Source organism: Podarcis bocagei (assembly GCF_964188305.1).
Source record: "Podarcis bocagei genome assembly, chromosome: 4".
Taxonomy (NCBI): domain Eukaryota; kingdom Metazoa; phylum Chordata; class Lepidosauria; order Squamata; family Lacertidae; genus Podarcis; species Podarcis bocagei.
This window is the reverse complement of record NC_138128.1, coordinates 4971896-4996241: the sequence shown is the minus strand read 5'-3', so window position 1 is coordinate 4996241 and position 24346 is coordinate 4971896. Positions and strand designations below refer to the sequence as shown.

Here is a 24346-nt window from a genome sequence, read left to right as displayed (position 1 = left end):
GCAAAAGGCTGTTTTGATATTGTGTTTATGGAGGATTTTGCTAATTTTATCTGTAGTGCCCTTGATATAAGGAAGGAGGGCCATGCCATTGTTTTCTTCTGTGTCTTGGTTTTTGGGGGGTGTTTCTTTTTGGATTAGCTTCGTAACCCTGTTTTGCTGGTATCCGTTGGCGATTAACACATTTGAGAGATTCTGTAACTCAGGCTGACAAAGACCACTTGACAACTGAGTTACAGAATCTCTCAAATGTGTTAATCGCCAACGGATACCAGCAAAACAGGGTTACGAAGCTAATCCAAAAAGAAACACCCCCCAAAAACCAAGACACAGAAGAAAACAATGGCATGGCCCTCCTTCCTTATATCAAGGGCACTACAGATAAAATTAGCAAAATCCTCCATAAACACAATATCAAAACAGCCTTTTGCACCAACCAAAAAATAGCCAATATCCTCAGAAACCCCAAAGATAAAATCCAGTTAGAAAACCAAGGGGTCTATGAAATACCCTGCAAAGTCTGCCCAGCCACGTACATTGGACAAACAAACAGACGAATAAATGCACGTATCGCAGAACACAAGAATGCCGTCAAAAAAGAAGAAAAAACTTCCTCTCTTTACCAACACATGAAAGAAACAGGACACGAAATTAATTTTGCAGATTCCAAATTGCTCTTTAACATGGAACATCACCACAAGAGAATAATCATGGAAGCCATCGAGATAGAGAAACACCCTCACAACATGAACAAGCGTGACGACACGTCCCGCCTGCCAGACATCTGGAAATTAGCCCTCCCCACAAAAACCGACACCAGAACCAGAGGCACACAGAACGCCATCTCCAATCAACCACACCAGACCCAAACCCAGACCCTCTCCACAGATAAATTACAGACACCATCCAGTAGCCAAACCATAGTGGCACCTCCGGATGCTGCACCCCCCTGCAATCCCTACACAGATCTGGCTGGCACAGGGCACAAAACCACAGCTCGCCCCTATACACGAAGCCAAGCCAGAGCACAACTAAGTGCAGTACAGCCATCTTCTCAGAAAAACTCTTCACAAGCTCAAGAGGTCAAGACACGAAAGCTTTAGCAACTAATCCACACCTAATGACCCTCCTAAGTGGTACTCAGAATATCACTCAAGAAATCACTCAAGATATCCCTCAAGTAATTAATGAACAAAAGAAGAAAAGGCACACTAACCTGGGAACTTCCTCTCTGCCCAGAACGTTGGAGGCTATACACCACACCCCCTCAACAGTATTTATAGGAACTCAAACACTGAGATCCTGCTCTGTTCCAGTAACAAGAAGCCGAAAGCACCAGCCTGAAGATGACGAGTGAGACCTCGTCGAAACGTCGCCTAGACACCCCAACTCTTACACGGGAAGACACCCGAAGACACCAAAACCTGCATATATATATATATATATATATATATATATATATATATATATATATATATATATATATATGTGTGTGTGTGTGTGTGTGTGTGTGTGTGTGTGTGTGTGTATGTATATGCGCGGCGGAGGGCCTTAAAATGTAAGGAAGTAGTAGATTTAATAAAAATATTAAATAAACTTCCATATACCATTCTTTTCCGTGTATAAGGCTAGGGTTTTTTATTTTAAAATTATGATCAAAATTGTGGGTCGTCTTATATACGGATACAATTTAGATTGGCCTGCCATCTAAATTTTTGACTCCCAAAAGGTGAGGGACGCTGTCATTCAGTAAGATATTTCCAGGATGATGCAGTTCTTGAGCAAGGCTGTATATCCAGGAACACACACACCAACTTTGGCTTTAAGTGTGAAGCAATCCTAAGTCTTCACTCTTGCTTTGTGAGCTTAGCCAGTGCTGGCTAAGGAAATTCTAGCCGGTTAAAAAGGGAGGAAAAGGGTAGACCTTCCACTGCTTGAGAAAGCCCTCCCCTGCCGCTACTTTGGAAGGGGGGAAATTTGGCTCCCTCTGTTCTCCGGGGCCTTTTTGTCCCTTCCTACTGCACTAGCATTTTGTGCTTTGCTAAGGATATTTGTGGACATGTCTAGAAATGTGAGGCCAGATTGGGGGGGGGGCAGTGCCCTGGCAAGCCATTAATCTGGCTTTTGGCTTTGCTCCCCCCCCCCCCCAAGATCCACTTTAGCAGATCCCTTGGCCTTTTTATGCAGTGCTTTTTGCGGGAAATCACTGCTCCTAACCTTAATAACTTAAAAGCGGATCTGATACCTCCTGAATCATGCCTCAGTTGAAAGGCTAAAAGAAGTCATTAACGCCTCCCCCCCAGGGAATGGATTCAGCCACAAAGATAACTCTTTGTAATACCTTTTCCCCATGCTGGCTTCTTGTCTTTGGAATCACGGGACTGCTCTCCCTTTTGGAACTTGGTAGTCACATTCCTCTCCCTCTTTACATTGTCAAAATCCCAGTTGATGCAGCGCTCATCAAGAACGCATCGTTGAAACCCTCCTGACCCTCAGTGGCCTGAGTCTGATTGGTGGCGTCTCAGAGTCACGAAGCTTTAAGCGCTTTGTGTGCTGGTTCGCAAGGCTCGGGTCTGTTCTTTCAGCATGTGCTGAGTATGGAATGCCTGGTTTGGGAGCCCAGACCCTGAAAAAGATGCATGTTCAGTGGTTAGACACAGAGACCTGTAAGCAGCTTACTTCATGGAAGCGCTTTTTGTGGAGGGAAGCCCTCGTGCCCCGAAGTGACCCTTGGAACAGTGGTTCCAATCATCTCTCTCCTCAGGGAACGCCTTCTGCATCCATTTCTCTGATATGATGCTGCCGCCTTTGCAGATCCTTCGCAGGAGGGGTCTAGAGAGTGTGCAGTTTCGAGAGGGTCACTGAGCTGACCTTTGGGAGCTCCTGTTTCCCCACATGAAGCAAGAAAGGGCCCCTGGAACAGGCATGAGCAGCCTTCAGGCTTGCAGGGTCCAATTTGGGTTTTACTAGATATGGGTGGCACTGTGGGTTAATCCACAGAGCCTAGGTTGAAGGTCGGCGGTTCGAATCCCTGCACTGGGGTGAGCTCTCGTTGCTCTGTCCCAGCTCCTGCCAACCTAGCAGTTCGAAAGCACGTCACAGTGCGAGTAGATAAATAGGTACTGCTCCGGTGGAAAGGTAAACGGCGTTTCCGTGCACTGCTCTGGTTCTCCAGAAGTGGCTTAGTCATGCTGGCCACATGACCCGGAAGCTGCATGCCGGCTCCCTCGGCCAATAAAGCGAGATGAGCGCCGCAACCCCAGAGTCGGCCACAACTGGACCTAATGGTCAGGGGTCCCTTTACCCTTTAGACCCCTGAAGTCCACTGACTGGAGCCCATGTGCAAATCAGCCGTGGAGAATGGAAAAGGACCAGATGGAGACAAGACTGGAACTATGGTACCCCTTAAGCAACTAGAAGTCAGAAATGAACAGCACCTATTTCAGAAGTCCAATTTGTCTCCTGCCCTCTCCCTTTCCTGGAACACGCTCAGTATCTCCCCTGTGGCCGCATGCTTCGGGAGAGCCATGACGGGTCAGCTGCCGGTCAGAGAAGTCTGTCAACGGTGGCTGATCTCAATCATAAGTTTCCAAGGGGCCTTGAGGTTACAGCAAACACCCTTTGAAAACCATGGTCTTAGGAGGAAATTATGCGATGCAGCACCTGCCCTGTTTAGAGCTGGGCTGTATGTTGGCAAATTGTCTTAAACCAGTATATATGGCGTTCAGATCGCAATACCAGTATCAGACATTTTGAGCTGGCAATACATCATGGTGGCTGGGAGCCTTCCTGCCCCCCCAGCTGAGCAGTTTAAGGAAGCCTCGTGTAAGTGGTATTGGGGCTTGCTCAGTAGGGCTGGGGGGTGTATCTTGGCTGTTTCTTCCTCCCCTAAGCAGCCAAGGTACATTCCGGACATTGTAACATATCAGCATATTGTGGTATTTAGCTGCTGATATATCACAGTTTTGAAAACCAGATAACCCCCAGCCCTAGCCCTGATTGTCTCGTGTGTGTAGTGTAAGCCCAGCCTGCTTGACCAACATACTGCATTTAGTCATTTATGACACGCCAGTCATTTATGGCATTTAGTCATTTATGGTTCCTTTCTTGGTCACTTTCCTGATGCAGGAGATCAGATGAGTGGTCTGTCTGAAAGTGCTTGAGGTCACAGCTGGGGTGGGTAGGTGCGAAAGAGGCCCAGGGCTCCTGTACCTTTAATCGCTTTAAAAAACACACACCAAAAAAACAAACACCCAAAACTCTCCTTTCCTACACAACTATTAAAGGTGTAAGAGCCCAGGCCTTTTTTGCATCAGACTACCCTAGTTACAACCTGTTGCATGTGTTTGCTTCACAAAAGTCGGACGTGTCTTTTTCTCCTCTTTTTGGACCTCAGTGCCTTTGGCAACAGCAGGGTACTCAGAATGATAATCTAATTTCCCCCTTTCTCTCTGCTAGCTCGAGTTCCTAAGAAAATTCTGAAATGCAAGGCTGTATCTCGGGAGCTAAACTTTTCCTCGACTGAGCAGATGGAGAAATTCCGACTGGAACAGAAAGTGTATTTCAAAGGACAGTGTCTAGAAGGTAATGTTGTGTTCTGTGAGTAGCTGTAGGTGATGTCTAACAATATGGAGGGGAAAGCAGATCTTAGATTGGGTGAAATGGTTCTCTGCAACAGATAAAGCTTATGACCTGTAGGGTAGAAGTCCAGATTTGCTTCCCAGTCTGTTGCTTAGGTGGGTGATAATCAGGGTAAGGGGAGGGGAGGGGGAGAGAGAGAGATGGAATTAGAGCATTTGCAGTAACTGTCCCCTTCTTCCCTTTACAGAATGGTTCTTTGAGTTTGGCTTTGTGATTCCCAACTCAACAAACACTTGGCAGTCCTTGATAGAGGCCGCTCCTGAGTCACAGATGATGACTGCTAATGTTCTAACGTGAGTTGTCACATATATCTAGTGCCATTTTTCTTGAAAAAGAGGTGCCGGAGCTCACCGTGAACACCTCCCTCCCTCCCTCCCTCTCTTAGAATGGCAGTGGTGCTCACCTGAAAGGTGCTGACTTGAGTTCTGGTGAGTTCTGGCTGGAAAAAAGCCTTGCATATAACACACACTGCAGAAGGAGAGATCCAAGGGCTGCCTGGAGTGTGGAGCGGGCTGGACTGACAAAGCATGTCAAATTCAGTGGTGCCAGTGTAAAGCCATTCTGCGGCCGAAGGGGTCAGAATTATGCTCCAGACCATTGAGCTCAGTGCCCTGCGCAGCAGAAGAATTGGCTTCTGCAGAGCTTAGGGAGGGATCTGTGCACCCTGAACCACCCACTAGAAATTAAAATTGAATTGAAATACTTCATTGTCCCTTGTACAACTTGTATACAGTGAGATTACACAAGCACCTGTCACTCAGCTCTCTTAGTCTTAATTCCCCTCGTTTACTGACACACACCTACCAAACCCGAAAGTCAGTTGCCCTGTTGCTATCTTTTCATTCAGCAGCCTAACAGCCCACGGATAGACGCTGTTCTTTACCCTGTTGGTGCAACTAATCATCTTCTATATCTTCTGCCCGAGGGCAGGAGATCAAGAAAGTGCCGGCCAGGGTGTGAATCATCCCTGAGAATTTTCCTCACTCTCCTGAGGCACTGTTCTTCCGCTATTTCATCCAGCGGATTCACGGGACAGCCCATAATATTTTGTGCTGTATTCACCACCCTCTGTAGGCACTTCCTATCAGATGATGTCAAACCAGCGTACCACACAGAAATCTCACTCACGCGGCGTCTGAGAGTTCAGGCGTTGCTCTTGCACTTCCAATCATAGAGTTCCCCCCAGCCTTGAGGCCTGCAAACTTGCTTCTTACCCAGTGAGCCTGGCCTGGTCTAAGATGTCTTTGACACTTCCTATGTTCTGCAGTGGGATGTGTGCACCTTCTTTAGAAGGCCTTCAGAAAGCTTCCACCTACCCCCATTAGCTCTCCTGGGAGCTCCCTCGCCTGAAGGCACTTCAGAAGCAGGTGTTGCTTAGCCCCGGTGTATCTCTGCCTCCCAGCATGTAGGTTTCTTTTACACCAAGTCTCCAAAAATATTTCAAAGCATTTCTCATCACGTACCATTTTTTTCTTTTCAACATACAAAATCTCTTCTTGACTTCCCAGCCCTCCTTTCCTGATGTTTGTTTTCTGCTCCTAGCTGTTTTATAGCACATAGATGGGATGCGGGTGGCGCTGTGGTCTAAGCCACTGAGCCTCTTGGGCTTGCTGATCAGAAGTTTGGCGGTTCGAATCCCCGCAGCGGGGTGAGCTCCTGTGGCTCTAGCCCAGCTTCTGCCAACCTAGCAGTTTGAAAGCACACTAGTGAAAGTAGATAAATAGGTACCGCTGCAATGGGAAGGTAAACGGCATTTCTGTGCGCTCTGCCTTCCATCACAGTGTCAGAAGTGGTTTAGTCCTGCTGGCCACATGACCCGGAAAGCCGGAAAAGTGAGATGAGCGCCGCAACCCATCGTCGTCTTTGACTGGACTTAACCATCCAGGGGTCCTTTACCTTTACGTATATTTTTATTGTCTAAACCCCACCACCGTTAGATCTTTCAATAATCCACTGCTTATATTTCAAATCCTGCCTGCGACTTCATATAGGGGTGACAATTTGATAGATAACACTGGTCAACAACAAATTTGTTGTCTGCGTTTTTTCAGTTGATTTAGGACGAATCTGATGCGCTGAATCCAAAAATCACATTGGTTTTGCTCAATCAGGTCAAGTTTTTGAGCTATGGCCACATGTCGTTTTTTTACGTTTTTGTTCACATGTACGCTTGTGTGGAGCATTTTAGAAGAAGTTGGTGGGGGTAAAATGCCATGTCGAATAATTGTTTTGATTGGAAATGATTATTTTAATGACAAGAAGTATTCAGGTCCGATAGTTCTGGGTGATTATGTTGAAAAGGGATCAGTTTGAAGTCATAAAACCTCGAAAGCTTCCATAAATTGGTGAGGGGAAGCATAAAGTTGGGGGATCAAAACTAAGTTAATGGGGCAGCCGCCCCACGAAGTATCCTGATCTTCAATCAGCACGTCGTCCTGTAGCTCATTGTGATGAAAGTCCAGTGCCTATCTTCGGAGAACTTCCTGACATTAGTGAGGAAGATGCCTCCAGTGTTGAAGGACATGAAGAAGAAGAAGTGGTTCTTGAAGATGATGCTCCACATCCATTTTCCCAAAAGGAGTTGAATGATCTAGTTCGCGACCTCAGCTTGTCAAAGGACTCTGCCGAACTGTTGGCATCCAGATTGAAGGAAAAAAACCTCCTCTCTGACAGTGCTCGCATCAACTTCTTCCGCAACAGGCATCAAGAGTACCTCCGTTTTTTCTCGGAAGAGAAGGACTTGGTGTACTGTGCAGATATTGCACAGCTTCTGCTCAAGCTTGGAGTGCCACAGTACGAACCGAAAGATTGGAGACTGTTCATTGACAGCAGCACTGAAATGTGTTCTGCTACACAATGACAACCAGTTTGCCTCTATACCCCTGGCTCACTCGAGTACACTGAAGAAGAACTATGAAGCGGTGAAGTATGTGCTGGAGAAAATTGGTTATGATCAGCATAAGTGGTTTATTTGTATTGACCTGAAGATGGTGAACTTTTTGTTGGGACAACAGTCTGGCTTCACCAAGTACCCATGATTTCTGTGCATGTGGGATAGTAGGGACTGTGCTCAGCATTACATGAAGAAGGACTGGCCTGTGCGGGAGGAATTGGTGCCTTGCAAAGAAAGGAACGTCATCAACGACCCTCTGGTGGACAGAGACAGAATACTCTTCCCACCGCTGCACATCAAGCTCGGCTTAATCAAGCAGTTCACCAAGGCTCTGGACAAGGATGGTGACTGCTTCACTTACTTGTGCCAGGCTTTTCCAGGATTGACCATGGAGAAGTTGAAAGCTGGTATCTTTGACAGTCCTCAGGTCCGTCAGCTCATCAGAGATCCAGAGTTCGGAAACTCAATGAACGAAGTGGAACTGGAAGCGTGGAAGGCATTTGTTCTGGTAGTGAAGAACTTTCTTGGCAACAATAAGGCCAGAAACTATGCAGAACTTGTCAACAACATGCTGACTGCTTTCAGAAACCTGGGCTGCAACATGAGCGTCAAGATGCACTACCTATTTTCACATCTGGACCGGTTTCCTGAGAACCTGGGTTCAATGAGTGACGAGCAGGGGGAGAGATTCTATCAGGACATGAAAGAGATGGAGACCAGGTATCAGGGTTGCTGGGACGCAGTCATGATGGCTGACTACTGTTGGACTCTGAAGAGAGACTCTGAAGAGAGACCTCCCTGCCGCTGAGCATTCCAGGAGTCCCAAGAAACAGAAGTTCAAGCCCTGAAGTTTGAAAAATGGTGAAGCAACATGCAATTTACGTGTACTTACCTTTATCAATGCCCACCATTCAGTTTACAGCAAACCTGACCTGATGGAGAGAAACGGATGCCATTTCCTGATTCAGCAGTGCAAAAATACCCTAAATCAGTTGTAGAAATCTAGACAACATTCAAAAAGTAAAAAATTGTTGCCCAGTGTAATCCATCAGTGGTCTCCATTCTTCCTTAAACACTTTGTCCTTATGTCCTCTTAATTTGGCAGTTCATTTCACCATTTCAGCATAGTCCATCAGTTTCATAAGCCATTCCTCTAGCTTGCAGTTTTAAGAGCGGCCCTTTGATTCTATGCATCTTGTTCTCCCCTGATTCCCCCCCCCCCTTCTCTCTCTGCAGTGGGAACGTTATCATAGAAACCAAGTTTTACGACGACGACCTCCTCGTCAGCACGTCAAGAGTAAGACTGTTCTACGTTTGAAAGAAGGCCCCGGCAGGGCGGGGCACAGGCCTGGTTTAGTTCTCCCCCCCTCACCTGGTTCCTGGTGCCGAATCCCCAGCCCACATCCAAAAAAGTGTCCCGTGGAAGAATCCCTCTCTCTCTGTCTCTCTCTTCCCGTAGGCGCTGAGCCCGGGGACCAGCTCGGCGCAAGTTGCAGCCTTGGCCCATTCTCTCTGCTCGTCTGGCTGGATGAGGCCGAGCCGCAACACAGCGTGTCACCATCTGCTCAGAATGGGGTGGGGGGTAGAAGAGGGATTGAGGACTCTGTTTTATTAGAGACCCAAATGGCCATGAAGGATCAAGACTGTAAATTATGTTTAGGTTTTTTAAAAATCCTTTGTATGTCTCTTTATCTTAGTACCCAAACTTCCCCTCCATGGCAGGCTGGAAAAACCCTTCAGTTCTCCATTGTTCTGTTTGTCAGTTCGGTTTTATGTTAACTCTCGCTCCTTCTCCCTTCCTATCTCTCTCTCTCTGTCTTTTGCTCTCTCTCAATTCATTCCATCTCTTTATTTCTACATAGGGGGCCCAAACATCATCACCTCCCTCCCACACCCCTTCGCTCCTTGAACTTGTAAAATAGACTGATATTATTACATAATGTAATTAAAATAAAACATTTCTGAATTAAAAAGCAAACATTCCTACCACTCGGAGGTCCAGGCGAGATTTTAATCCTCTCTGGCTCATCCCCTCCTTGACCAGTTGAGTCCAAACACAAGGACATAAAAAACTATTTGCAGGCTGGAGCCTGGAATGGTGCAGGGTGTGAATGGAGGGAGGGTTTTCTCTGCTTAGACGAGCGGGGAGGCTTGCGAAGGAAGGATAACTGCTCCTTCATATGCCAGAGAGGTTGGAGATGGGTGGCAGAGCACATGCCTTGCATCCAGAAGCCCCCAGACTCAATCCCTGGCCGCATCTCCAAGTAAGGATGGGAAAAGACTCCCTGGGTTGCTGTTCCTAGTCAGTGCAGAGGATATAGAACTAGTACGATACGATAATCTTTATTATCATTGTCCCATAGAGAACAACGAAATTGAAAAAATCTACATCAGACATTCAAAAACCAACAAGCCTGCTATCCCAGCTATCCCAGCCTGGTTAGCCTAAAAACTCTGATACCCCATAATTGAATACAATATACTCCCAGAGAGACTTCCTTACGCTGGATTTAAAACCAAAATCGCATTTGGATAGAAACTGTTTCTCTGGCGGCTAGTCCTGGTCTTTATAACCCTGTACCTTCTTCCAGAAGGTAGAAGCTGAAAGAGATCATTTCCGGGGTGCGCACTATCCTGCGCTATCTCTGCAGCTTTCTTATGGCACCTGGAAGCATAGATTTGATCCAAGGTGGGAAGAGTGCACCCAATTATTCTCTCCGCAGTCTTTACAACCCTGGGCAGCATTGTTTTTCCCCAGATAGACCAGGGTAGCTTCCTGGGTCCGTGGAAGGCTGAACATCGCTTGACCTCAGGGCCTTGGAGAACTTTCCACCTGTGAAGGTGGCTGCATATTGGGACACGTCGCCTAGAGCATAGAAAGAAACAGGGCAGGTAGAGCAGACATATTAGGTCTGTCTTGGGCAGCCTGGGCCTTCCAGAGACTTATGGGCCACAACTCCCAGCAAAGTTGAGGCCTGCCGAGTGCTGTGGAGTGACAATCTGGCCCAGCCCTTGAACTCAGGCTTCTCAGCTTGAAGTTACCTGCTTCTCTGTCCCAGCGGGAAGGCATCCAGGTAAGATGTAAGGTGGACCATTGCTCCTTTCTGAAGGACAAGCCGTGCTCAGGGCAGGAAGTCGGGAGCCCTAATGGCCACAGCTTGTTCTTCCTTTTCCTTTGGGAAATGCCACTGCCTTGCCCACAGACTTCACCTCCCTTCATGTTCTGTAGGCCCCAGGCAGCTTTCTAAGAAGGGCGAGAAAGATGGTACGCTGGCATCAGTTGCGCTGGCAACTAAGCACAAGCACATTTCTTTATCTGAAAACTTTCAACGACCCATTGGTAGAGCCATTTGTCTCTTGCATCTCTGTACGTAAACTTGGCACATCGCCTTGTGCGGATATCCGACTCACCTCCTGTGAGGGCAAGCAGTCCTCTTTCTCTGAATCTGAACAAGCTGGTCTCACCTGCTGCAGAGAGAATGTAGAATTCTTCGGCGCTGGGGAAGGCTGGCTAGAAAGGGGGCGGATCAGAGCTTTGCCTTTTGCAGACACACTTGGACAGGCTGTGGAAGGAGGGGCTGGTTGTGTGCATGTAAACTCCCCTGGGCCATTAATTAAGATTTTTGTGGCACCCCAGCAGTTCAGCTACTGGCACACGCTTTAACCAGTTGTTACCCTGCTTTTTTCTCCCCCCTTTAGCGTTGTTTAGTCGTTTAGTCGTGTCCGACTCTTCGTGACCCCATGGACTAGAGCCCGCCAGGCACTCCTGTCTTCCACTGCCTCCCGCAGTTTGGTCAAACCCTTTAGCATTAGACACTTTAAAAAAACCACCCAGTTGAAACAATAAAATTGAAGTAGTAAGACAAACATCTTGCCAACTCGTAGCTTCTCCAGCCTTCTTTCTCTCCCCGCTACATCTCAGGTGGTGGAACAAAAAACGGGCTCAGCTGTGCTGTGCTGGGGAAAGGCGTCCTACTCTAGAGGTGCTCCAAATAGCTTAAGTGCTCAAGTGGGTGGAGAAGGGGGCAGGCGCAGCTGCGGTCAGAGCGCCTAGGGGGAAACATACAGGAAAAGGTTATTCTTTTGAGACCTGCAAGAACAGAATAGCCTCCTGTCACAGTGGCCGAGAGGGGTACCCCAATGGGAAACCCAAAAAGTACAACAGCCCTGTCCCCAGATAGTATCGAGCCACTTGGGGCAGAGCACTGAGACCATAACCCCCCCATTGCACAGAGCGTATCTCCAAGGGCCCCCGTTGCAGAAATGAAGGCAGGGGGTCTTGCATAGCAGCAGTTGTGTCTCTGTGGTGCATTGTGCGCCCTCAGCCTTCTGAAGCCTGATTATCCCGCCACAGCGAGGCTGGCTGCGGGCTCATCTGTGGCTTTCTAGAAGTGGCTACGTAACTCTCCCCTGCTCTTGTCGGTTCCTATAGAAACTGCTTCCCCCGGGCGACTTGCCTCCTTAGAGGGCTGCCTTAGTTCCACGCTGTTGCCATGGCGCTGCCTTTGCAACAGTCCCGTCGGAGATTCAGGCGGGAGCAGCTTTCCGTGGGCCTGGGTCACTGGGTGAGTTCCAGAAATAACATCCGTGTGCATGTACAGAGGGGGCAGATAGGGCAGTTGCCTCCATTAAGCCCTCTCTGAGTGACCTTCCCTGAGGCATCTAAGTGGCCACCGTTGGAAAGGCAGAGCTGGACCACGTGGTCTGATCCAGCAAAAGCAAGGAAGATGGACAGAAAAGCGATCGGGACATCTGCAACCGACTTTACGTTCTTCTATCGAGAAATGGAATTTGCACCCCACCAGCTTGCCACACCAAGCCCCACATGGTCTATGCTCCGAACTTCAGAATTTTAGAGCAATCTTAGTTAATCTGGAATGACTTCTGCCCATTCACACATGCATCCTGACTTGCTAGGAGCAGAGCCCACAAGAGTCATGAAGGCTGTTAAACCGCGTCTGGCTGTCCGGCACTCGCCTTCCTGAACATCCTTGCCTCTCGCTGCCCCCTTGGCTCAAGCCACTGCTGGCAGAATTCTCCCAACCCAGCTGGCTGCCATTGGCTTAGCTGCTGTAATGTCACAGAAATGCTGTTCTGCCTTGGGTCAGGCAGTTTAGGAGGACTTGAGACAGAATTCCAAGTTGCCTCAACAAGTTGCACCATATGTTTTGGGTCAGATCAATCAAGTGCTGGTGGTGGGGGGGTTGGAGCTGTAGTGGGTATCTTCAATAACCACACTATTGTGATGTTTAAGGCAACTTTACTTGGTTATAGCAGTGGGGAAACTCACAAAAGTGGGGTTTCCAGGACTAAAAATTGCACAGGCTGATAATAGAGGCAGCCCTTCACCTTAGCTTTTACACCTGCATTGAAATTGTCGTGTTCTCGCAGGAAAAGCATGCCTGCGTTATCTGAGTCGGATGCCTGATTTGCAGAGAAGAATAGGGTCCCTCCATTATTTCTGGCTAGCCTAAGGCTGAGTTTTACCTGCACAGGCATTATTGACTCAGCCTGCGTGAGCAGATTCTCCTACTAATATCCTTTCACACTCCTTTTACAGTTTTTACATCTCTCCCCACGTAGGCTATCCATCAATGCGCGCACTACAATTTCTGCTACAGGCCCTTTTGAATAAAACAGGATGCTTGCTGTTGATGGGTCAGAGGGTGAACGCGGCCTCGAATGTGGTGGCACCTGCTGAACTCGGAAGGCGAAAGAAAAGCCTCCGGAACTGTTGTCGCTGCCTCCGAAATCATTTGCGAGAAGGAGGCACACAAGCCTCTTCAGAGCCGCAGAAAGTTTTTGCCTGCAAACATCCTGGATGAGAAGCGTAGCTGTGGCAGGAACTGTCACAAAACCATCGTGAGAAATCTGCTCCCGTGCAAACCATACAAACATGCCATATAGGATGCGTAGGGGACTGGATTACAAGCGGCTAGAGAACCAGCACTCAGATTTGCTTTTATATAACTGGAAGCCTAATGATTCAGTTCTCTCTGGGTGAGGTGAAAAGCCCAGGCAGGTAATGAGCTGGTGGAGCACTAATGGCTTGGGTTGCAGGGAAACTCGTCTGGTGCTTAGCTTGTTTCCTAATTAGCTGCAGGGTGGGGGCGATTTGGCAGCATGGCAGGGTGCAGGAGTTAACCCTATACGCACTGTAGCCCCAATCCTGCTCAGCGCACATACAAAACTGCCCCAGAAGGAAAACCTCCTTTCCGTGCTAATCTAATAATAATAATAATAATAATAATAATAATAATAATAATAATAATTTATTTATACCCTGCCCTCCCTGGCCACTGCTGGGCTCAGGGTGGCTAACACCGATAAAATCACAGTAAAAAACACAATTGGGAGGGGGGAACCAATTTAAAATACAGGTTAAAATGCAATTTAAAATGCAGCCTCATTTTAAAAGTAGCCCATAAATCAAAACCGTAAGGGGAGGGCAACATAAGAGTCAGACTGAGTCCAAACCAAAGGCCAGGCGGAACAGCTCTGTCTAGCAGGCCCTGTGGAAAGATGTCAAGTCCCGCAGGGCCCTAGTCTCTTGTGACAGAGCGTTCCACCAAGTTGGGGCCAGTACTGAAAAGGCCCTGGCCCTAGTTGAGACCAATCTAACCACCTTGTGACCTGGGACCTCCAAAATGTTGTCATTTGTGGACCTTAAGGTCGTCTGCAGGGCATACCAGGAGAGGCGGTCCCGTAGGGACATGGGTCCTAGGCCCTAATCTTGCATCTCCCACTAATGGTACTTTGCCCTTTGGCTTTTCCCCGGTCTGTGTCTGGGTGCTATTTATATTTTGCCCCACTGCTCTCCCCCACAAAAACCCACTTTTTGCCGCTGAATCGGAGAAAACAGCACTTTGGGTTTCCTGCAGATTGCTGTTAGTTCCGATTCAGTGGTAAAGAGCAGGTTTTCCTGGGGAAAGATGGGCAAAAAGATTTTTAAAAGTGCTTGGATGCAGACCTGGAAGCCTCAGACCTGTGCTTAGAAATGCAGAACAAATATAAGTATTCACAAGCCATAACTCGGTACTGACCTTGGTCTCAGCACCATATTTACATTGAATATTAAGAAGGTGGGGGAAGTACCCCTGCTGGGCATGACGACACCGTGCTTCTGGGGGAGTTTGTCCCCTTTTGGTCCTCACCATTGCACTCGGCTCTCACCTGTGGCTCCTAGAGGCTGTCCGCATGTGACAGCAGCCGCATCCCAGGAAATGGCTTTGACTGGCCGGTTAAACCAGGTCAGAGGAGCCGAAGGGTCTCAAATCCTTAGGGAGTTAGGGGCTTCTCCTGCATGCAAAGAAAGGCACTGGCGGATTGAACGGATGAGACTAAGAGTGGACCCAACGGTCAAGAAGGTGATTTCAGGACATGCTGTAGTAGAGGGAGGTGAGGCACAGATGGGGCTTGTCAACCTGGGAAGGTGGCCCATCTAGGAGAAGGAAAACTCTGGTCCTAAATCTCCGCTGCCTTACAGGATATCTTTGGGAGAAGAAAAGGCTAAGGAGTAACCCCTACACTTTAACCACAGAGCCTAGGGCTTGCCGATCGGAAGGTCGGCGGTTTGAATCCCCGCAACGGGGTGAGCTCCCATTGCTCAGTCCCTGCTCCTGCCAACCTAGCAGTTCGAAAGCACGCCAAAGTGCAAGTAGCTAAATAGGTACCGCTCCGGCGGGAAGGTAAACGGCGTTTCTGTGTGCTGCTCTGGTTCGCCAGAAGCAGGTTAGTCATGCTGGCCATATGACCCAGAAGCTGTACGCCGGCTCCCTCGGCCAGTAAAGCGAGATGAGCGCCGCAACCCCAGAGTCGGCCACAACTGGACCTAACGGTCAGGGGTCCCTTTACCTTTAAACCCTACACAAATCTGGAGTGGAGGCCCTGGGCGCCTGGTACGTCTCCTTCCGGCAACTCCTGCAGCTAGTGCAGGGGTCAGCAAACTTTTCCAACAGGGGGCCGGTCCACTGTCCCTCAGACCTTGTGGGGGGCCGGACTATACTTTGGTGGGGGGGGGGGAATGAACAAATTCATGTTCCCCACAAATAACCCAGAGATGCATTTTAAATAAAAGCACACATTCTACTCATGTAAAAATATGCTGATTCCCCGACCGTTCACAGGCCAGATTTAGAAGGTGAATGGGCCGGATCCGGTCCCCAGACCTTAGTTTGCCAACCCATGAGTTAGTGCCATCTTGCTCTGCTTGCTCAGCTTTCCTTTGGACTCCATCAGCGAGGCTGAGAGCGGGGTCTTGTTCCTGGCCAGCCCAGGACTTCCAGACTCACTGCCCAGGCTTGTGTCCCAGAGACGTCACTTCGGTGCTGCTAAGACAGCAGTTTGGCTTCACCCGCAGAGGTACACTCCATTGTCTCACTCCACAACAATTGCCTGAGAAAAGCCTTGTTGCATCATGTAGCAGGTTCTGTCTAGGCCAGGGGTCTGCAACCCGCGGCTCCGGAGCTACATGTGGCTCTTTTACACATTTGCCGCAGCTCCGGGGCGGATACTAGTGAGGGGAGGAGGCGCATTGTGCGCCCCGACACTCCCCACTGTGGCAGGCACTGTATTGGCTGTGACGTCGCATGGGGGCGGTGCGTGCGTTAGTCACGCACCGTCCCGACGTCACCTTCCCGGCCGCTGTCAGATCGGAGGGCAGCGGCGCACATGCTTTAAATGTTGCAATGGTTTTGCGGCTCCCAGGTTTTTTTTCTTCGGAAACGGGTCCAAGTGGCTCTTTTTGTCTTAAAGGTTGCAGACCCCTGGTCTAGGCCACTCTCCTGGCTCCTCCCTTTAGATGATTCTGCAAAGCCCAGGCAGGGTGTGCAAGGAATCCCTCACTGGTAGCTCAGTTGCACAGCATCTTCCTTGCAGAAGGTCCCTCTGACATTTCCAGGTTGGGCTGGGAGAAAACTGCAGTCTGGGATTCCAAAGAGCCGCTGGCTGTTGATCCTTCCTGTGCTGTTTCCTCTCCCAACAACTGGAATAGAGGCGTCTGTCTCTGAATACAGAGAGTCCATTTAGCTCTCCTGGCCATTAGCTCCCCATAGTCTGTTCCTCTTACATACGTTTGTCTAATAAAAGCCACCTTTTGGACTCCGGGTAACTTTTAAAACCTAAATCCACTAAATGTGACTGTAGGAGAAAAAAACCCCGCAGCAAATCCGCTACAGCCTTTTTTGAAGTCGAATAAGCCCACAACTATGAACTTTTGCGCAAGGCAGCAAAGCTTTTACTAGGACATAAAAAGGAGTGAAAAGGCAGCCCAAAAGGTAATTGTCACCCAGGTTGATAATATCGATCTGCTTTGCAGCTTGGTTGCTACAGATGACTAACCTGCTTTGAACCTCTTTATTTTAAATGAATGCCAGGCAGGGTCTGGGGGGAGCAGGGCAGCCCTGCAGACTCAACCTCAGCCCCTGTCCCCTCCTCACCTCCTTTTTCCATCTCTTTGTTTCTCCACACTGTGTGTACCTGCAGCCCCTGAGAAGCACCTCGCTTCTCAGCCAAGCCAATAAAATTATTGCAGTTGGGGCAGAATGGGTGGCCTTTTCCTTCTTGAAACTCCTTCGCAGCATGTGTGCCAGGGCAGAGCATGCATACCTGCCCCCCCTTGTTCATTTCATTTTTTAAACTTACACCCTGCCCTTCTTCCCAAGAAAGGCTAGGACGACAGCAGCACAAAAGTGGGAAAAACCCATATTGTAAGATGATAGATAGATAGTGAAATAGACTCCGAGTCGAGAGTGGATTTCATGCTCTTTATTCAGCTCATAGTGGTGAGGAGGAATGGAAGTTCCCCCAGAATGTCTGCTTTATATACATTATTTACACAATAGGCCCCACGTGATTGGCTAATTCCGGGATTCTCGTGTAGGCCAATCAGGTTGCGGATTCACTTCCACCTGGAGCTGGATTGGGTGGCTCCTGTGGACCAATCAGACTGCTGTATTCTGGATCCTATTGTTCTAGGACCAATCAGACTGCTGCCTTTTGGATCCTATTCAACTCAGTACATAACAGATAGATAGATAGATAGATAGATAGATAGATAGATAGATAGATAGATAGATGATAGATAGATCGATAGATGATATAAATATAGATACTGTGTGTGTGTGTGTATGCACGCGCACACGCACACACACACACAAACAGCTGTGTGATTGTTTTCCATGACAGCTAGTAATTTCAAGGCTGTTAGTAACAGTATCTTTCCTAACAGTATCTTTCAGCCATCAAAAGCCTGATTGAACAGGACTTTTTTATTTAAAATAATAATAATCAGATGACCCAAGGGTCCTCTGGGAGGTTTATAATGAAGGAGGCAGATGCATCGCAGCAAGGAAGGAAGGCCTCCAAAAGGGAACCACCACCGAGAAGGCCTTGCAGCAAGCCCATCAAGTTGTCTTACGTTTTTGCAGCGTGATTTGCCAAGAGCGGCAAGGCAGATTGGGGGTAAGGCTGCTGCCCCCCTGTTATGCCTCCCCTGTACTAAGGCAGGGAAGTGGGGCTCTCCTTGGACTCTGCCAGCCACTCGCCCTCACCCCCCCCCCCGGGCTGCTCCTCCTTGCTGTGTGACGTAATGGCGATGGACTCTGTCCCTTGGATACGTCACCTCCGTGTGTTTCTGCTGCCCTCTAGTGGCATCTGGGGAAATAGCTTGTGCCCAAAGAACCCTAGAATTGTAGAGTTGGAAGGGATCCCGAGGGTCATCTAGTCTAACCCCCCGCTAGGCAGGAATCTCAGACCTTTGATCATTTTGGTCGCCCTCCTCTGCACACCTTCCAGCTTGTCGACATCCTTCTTAAATAGAGGTGCCCAGAACTGGACACAGGATTCCACGTGGGGTCTAACCAAGGCAGAATAGAGTGGCTTGCTGGCCTTAGGTTGCATAATGGTGGCAACCATCTGCAACAACAACAACAATAATAATTTATTATTTACACCCCGCCCATCTGGCTGGGTTTCCCCAGCCACTCTGGGCGGCTTCCAACCGAATATTAAAAACAATACAGCATCACACATTAAAAACTTCCCTAAACAGGGCCGCCTTCAGTTGTCTTTTAAAAGTAAAATAGTTGTTTATTGCCTTTGAAGGCAGGATTGCTGCTACCATGTGGGAAGAGTCCTCATCAGAAACTACAGCATGGGGCAGTTCAGCCCATAGCTGTCAACTTACAGATTTGAAAATAAGGGACCAGCAGCCTCGAAAATAAGGGATCAGCAGCCAAAATAAGGGATTTTGGCTTAGCTTATACATAAACCCACCACTGATGGAGCCAGGCTGCTTTGGCTGCCCCTGACTGTGTTTTGCAGGGGTTGGGCTAGATGATCCTAAGGGTCTACAACTCCCACCAAAGAAGAGAGGCAGACAAAACTGATGAACGACGTTGAGATGGCAAAGCTTACAGGCAGAATTAGAAACCAGGAAGAGGACCTCTTTCATAAAGAATGGGGAAAGTTTATAATTTAGTTGAAAAGCTATTGGAAAGAGTTACATGCATTGGTAGGCTTGACAGAAAACTTGTAGTAAAAATTTGAACTATGGATGGACAAATGATTTATAAAAATAGAGTTAGGAAAGGGATGCAGAGGGGGAAATCACTACATTAAGATGCTGCACTGGTTGGAGGGGGTGCTAAGCAGCACGTCGGGGCTGCCATTGTCCTGGAGCGAGGAGTTCCATTGGCCCTTCCCTGCCCGAGAAAGAGGGAGGGAGGGAGAGAGACTCTCGCCCACGCTGCCCACGAGTCCGGCATGAGGTGGTCACACCGCCACTGCCGCTGAAGTGCTGCCCTTCTGCGTCCCTCCCCATTCCCTCCTCTTCCTCCTCCCTCAGGCCGCCTCCTCAGCTGCCACCTCCGCCTCCGGCTTCCCCTGGCAGTGCAGCGGAAGTCTTGCAAGAGAGGGGCTGCCTGCCTGCCCGCCACCACCCGTCTCCTCACGACGTGCCCCTGAGGGGGAAAAGGGAGAGACGGAGACGTGGCAGCCCGTGCGCGCGCACTCTCTCACGGCAGAGGACCCCGAGCCGCTGCTTCCCTCCTGAGCCGGGCGAGCATGAAACCCAGGAAATTTAAGGGACATCATCAATAAGGGACAGCAGCGGGAAATGGCGCTGGGATAAGGGAGTTTCCCGCCAAATAAGGGACGGTTGACAGCTATGGTCCAGCCTTTCCCAAGCTGGTGCCCTCCAGGTGAGTCCAAAACACCTGGAGACTGCCAGCTTGGGAAAGTCTTCTCTAGAGCCATTAGGAACCATCGCTCTTGCCTTCTCCTCCCAGTCTTCTCACGCTGCTCTTTCAGACAGCTGGCAGCAAACAGCACGCATCAACGCCCAGAGAAACTTCGCCCCAAGCCACAAGGATTTGCCGGCTGGCAGCCTGCCCTCCCTGGGCCTGTCTTACCAGATCAATCTCAAGTTGGTTAAATTGTGCCTCCTAATGAACTTAATGATCCACAAGTGCGAGGAGCTACGCTGAACAAAAGGTGCCAGCCTTTCCTACAGGGCACATTACTTCCGCAGCCGTTGTCGCTACGGTTGCCAGCTGGCAAAGTGCAACGCAGAGAGTGCTGGCAAGGAGAGGCGCCCAAGGGAAAAGTCCGCACCTGTGGGGCATCGGCCTGACAGGCTCAGCCAAGGCATGCCAAGGCTTAGTCCCAGAGCCTATTGTCAGTCTTAGGACTCACCTGTGGAACAGACCATCATAGAATTGTAGAGTTGGAAGGGACCCTGTGGGCCAAGGGAGACCATAGCTATCAACTTACAGATTTGAAAATAAGGGACCAGCAGCCTCGAAAATAAGGGATCAGCAGCCAGAATAAGGGATTTTCCGGGCACAGGTATGTTCAGCTTCTGAGCCCCTCCGAGCCAAAGGCAGGAAGCCCAGCCAGCAGCCAAACGAAGCCTCAAGCAGTGGTTCCCACAGCGCAGCAGCCCGGCAAAGGGGATGCAGCAAGGAAAACCACCGTCACCTCTCTGCTGGGAAGCGCTGAGCAAAGGCGAGTCCCCAGGCAACGCGGCCGATTTGATCAGCACAAGGCATGCAAGCTCCACCCCCCAGTCGTTCTTAGACTCCTTATTGGGTGAGCAACGCAGCCAAGCAACACAGTTGGAGCCTCCCTCCTCCCTGGCCGGCAGGGAGGGAGGGAGAGGAGTGGCTTCCTTTGAAACCCGGGAAATTTAAGGGACATCATCAATAAGGGACAGCAGCGGGACACGGCGCTGGGATAAGGGACTTTCCCGCCAAATAAGGGACGGTTGACAGCTGTGAGGGAGACGTCTGTTCCACTGCTGAACAGCTCTTAATGTCAGAAAATTTCTCCTGATGTTAAGTCGGAATCTCCTATCTTTGTCACTGCCATGGGTTGAAGTCCCACCCACCAGAGCGGGCGGAAACAAGCTTGTTCCCCTTTCCATGTGACAGCCCTTGAGATATTTGGAGCATCTGCTTTGCATTCAGAAGATCTCAGGTTCAGTCCCGGGTGGCATTTCCAGGTAGGACTGGGCGAGTTACTCTGCCTGAAACCCTAGGGAGCTGCTGCCAGTCAGTGTAGACAATACTGAGCTAGATGGATCAATGGCCAGACTCAGGATGCAAATAAACTTAAAACACATTGACACCCCCTGCTAATAATCCTTTGGGGGTTGGATGCATGGCACGTGCCCTGCTTTAGCAGAAGGCAGCTTCCCATCTAACAACAACAACAACAACAACAACAATATTAATAATAATAATAACAATAATAATAATTTATTATTTATAACCGCCCATCTGGCTGGGTTTCCCCAGCCACTCTGGGCTGCTTCCAACAAAACACTAAAATACAATAACCTATTAAACATTAAAAGCTTCCCTAAACAGGGCTGCCTTCAGATGTCTTCTAAATGTCAGGTAGTTGTTCTTCTTTTTGACATCTGCTGGGAGGGCGTTCCACAGGGCAGGCGCCACCACTGAGAAGGCCCTCTGCCTGGTTCCCTGTAACCACACTTCTCGCAGGGAGGGAACTGCCAGAAGGCCCTCAGCACTGGACCTCAGTGTTCGGGCAGAACGATGGGGGTGGAGACGCTCCTTCAGGTCTACTGGACCAAGGCCGGTTCTCCCACTTCCTGCTTTTATCAGATTAATTATATTTACTTGCGATTCCTGAATTGTAGTGGGCTAGATGAGCCTTTGGGTGCCTTCAAACTCTGTGATCTCACGCTCTCCCACACGTGGCCAAACATAGATGGGCCTACGACAGAAGCATTTCCATCTCCAGTTCTCAGGGGACTCTGAGCAGGAGGAAATTCCTGGAAACAAAACGATGGGCCTTTTAGATCTAAAGGGGAAGAGACAAGCCCTTCAGTGGCTAACTGGTGAGCTCAACCCATTCATCTTCCACTGGCTATTATAACTGTCAGGAGCTCAGCCTACACTCGAGTAGGACCCTGGCAGAGACACATATCTGACTGGCATGTTCTCTCCCTCCTGGTCGATTGTTCAGGAGCTTCATAAGCTTTCTTCAGCCCAAATATCACAGCGACCGATGCCAACCGACACCGGCACACTTAGGGATCCACAGAGTTTGTGCATCATGCGTGTTACAGACCTCAGCAACTCAGCATTTTGGCTAATCTACTTTATTTACATCTAAACACACACGGAGCACTGCAACATGGCTCCCTCTCTCTCTAGCGTCAGACAGCAAAGAGGAAAAGAACAAAGGACAACAGTCCCACTTCACGGAACACAGGAACACAAACATCCTGTCTCTGTCACTTCTCACTCTGTGGAGTCAAAACATACACCGTCATGTAGAGACAACGATCCCATGACTGCAATCACGGAGCAGGAATTCTAACAGCTTGCACCATCTAAAACTAATCTCCTCTCTGCTCATATAAAGGACTACGACATTTGTTCACCTATTTATTAGTGTGTGCAAGGGGATAGGTCCCTGCCCTGAGGAGCTTGCAATCTGCAGCTGAACAGAGGCAGATGGAGGAAGCCCTTCTCCACCTTTCTAGGGGACCTGGAAGTTCTCATTATGACCAGAGGCTCTCTCTTCACTCCGCAAGGGGAGAGCTGCCATTGCTTCTTTGTCCCAGCATGCCTTGCTGCAAAATAATGTCTTTTTTTTTTTTTTGCACCAAAAGCAAATTCTAACCTAACGTAATTAGCTCTACAGAAAGAAAGAAAAAGGCTTCCCCTATACTCACATCTTCAGGCAGCTCTAAATTGCAGACTTCGGCTTTTCATCCAGTGCAGAAGCAGGGGAGTCTTTTAGCATATCCACCCAGCCCCCCCAAGTCTGACAAGCCGCCGTTGTGAATGACAAGCACAACACGTCTTTGGTAAAAGAGCGCACAAAGTCGAAAGTCCTTTCACTAACAGTAGGTATACATTTTGGTAATACCTGGGTATATATGTATTTTGTTTTTCTAGCTTGATCAAAATTATTATTTCATAACAGGTAAATAGTTAAGAGTTTAGGCGGCTTCAGCGGCGGGTGCCTGGCATCCCCTAGAATTCGGCGCCTGAGTGCCCCACACCCCTTGCACCCCCGGGGTAAAGACAGCCCTGCCCAATGGTTTGGGGTGATGAGCATCGTAGCCAGCAACAATTTCTCTAGCTGAGAATCTGGGAGAGTAGAATTTCACTTCTCTTGGCGCATGTGAGATCTCCCCACCTTTAAGCACACATGATTAGCAGATAATAAGGTAAAAGGTAAAGGGACCCCTGACCATTAGGTCCAGTCGTGGCCGACTCTGGGATTGCGGCGCTCATCTCGCTTTACTGGCCGAGGGAGCCGGCGTACAGCTTCCGGGTCATGTGGCCAGCAGGACTAAGTCGCTTCTGGCGAACCAGAGCAGCGCACGGAAACGCTGTTTACCTTCCCGCAGGAGCAGTACCTATTTATCTATTTGCACTTTGACGTGCTTTCAAACTGCTAGGTGGGCAGGAGCTGGGACGGAGCAACGGGAGCTCACCCCGAACCGCCGACCTTCTGATCAGCAAGTCCTAGGCTCTGTGGTTTAACCCACAGCACCACCCACGTCCCTTAGCAGATAATATGCAGCCTTAAAAAAAATATGTCAAGGTAGTTCCACTCATCTATCATTTTTCACCACCCTTCCCCTCCAACTGGTCCCAACCCACCCAATTGTACTGATCACAGCAGCCGCCTCTGCAGCTTTTAAGGTTGGATGCAATGGACAGAATGAATCTGGAGAAAGCAAGAGGTCACTGAGGGCACAACTTGAGATGATGGTGACAGGGCCCAACGAAAGCTAGGCGGATTCCCTATGGGCGGGCAGCAATAGGGAAAATCACCAGAAGCCAACAACTGGAACAAACAAAGCCAAACCGTCAGTGGTCAGCTGTCTTATACCAGGTCAAGCATCTTGTCCATCTAGCCCCAAACCTCCTTCTCTGGCTGGCAGCCACTCTGCAAAGTTCACAAGGCTGCCATTCCCAGCCTTGTTACGTGACAAAAGAGTGACATTTCGCTGTCACTCTTTTGAGGTGGGATTCAGTCACATGCCGGCCAATTCAGATGGTGCAATTATAGTTGATTGGGAGGTAGCAAACCAAAATATCTGACTTGATTTGCGGCAAGGAAAGAGATGGGGAAACCACACTGGAAAATGTGAGATAACTCTTGCTGGATGCAACGTCATCTGACCTCCCAGCAAACCAGTCGGAACGAGTGCTTGTTTAGGTTGCAAACATTGTCTAATCTCCCTGCAAGCAATCGAGATGAATGCTCAGTGAACAGGTCACCTGGAAGCCTCTTACAGAGAGATGCAATGGTTAGAAACTGGTGTTG

The 24346-nt window shown here is 49.1% G+C and overlaps 1 protein-coding gene across 1 annotated transcript in view; it reads left to right on the top strand.

Annotated features, from left to right (window-relative positions):
• Positions 1-9520, top strand: part of PDE6D (phosphodiesterase 6D) — a 31720-nt gene extending 22200 nt beyond the window's left edge. The window contains exons 3-5 of the mRNA XM_081190716.1: positions 4456-4581; positions 4826-4931; positions 8768-9520. Coding sequence (XP_081046842.1) covers positions 4456-4581; positions 4826-4931; positions 8768-8849 — 314 coding nt within the window. The 3' untranslated portion in view covers positions 8850-9520. The remainder of the gene's footprint in view (positions 1-4455; positions 4582-4825; positions 4932-8767) is intronic.
• Positions 9521-24346: the final 14826 nt, after the last annotated feature.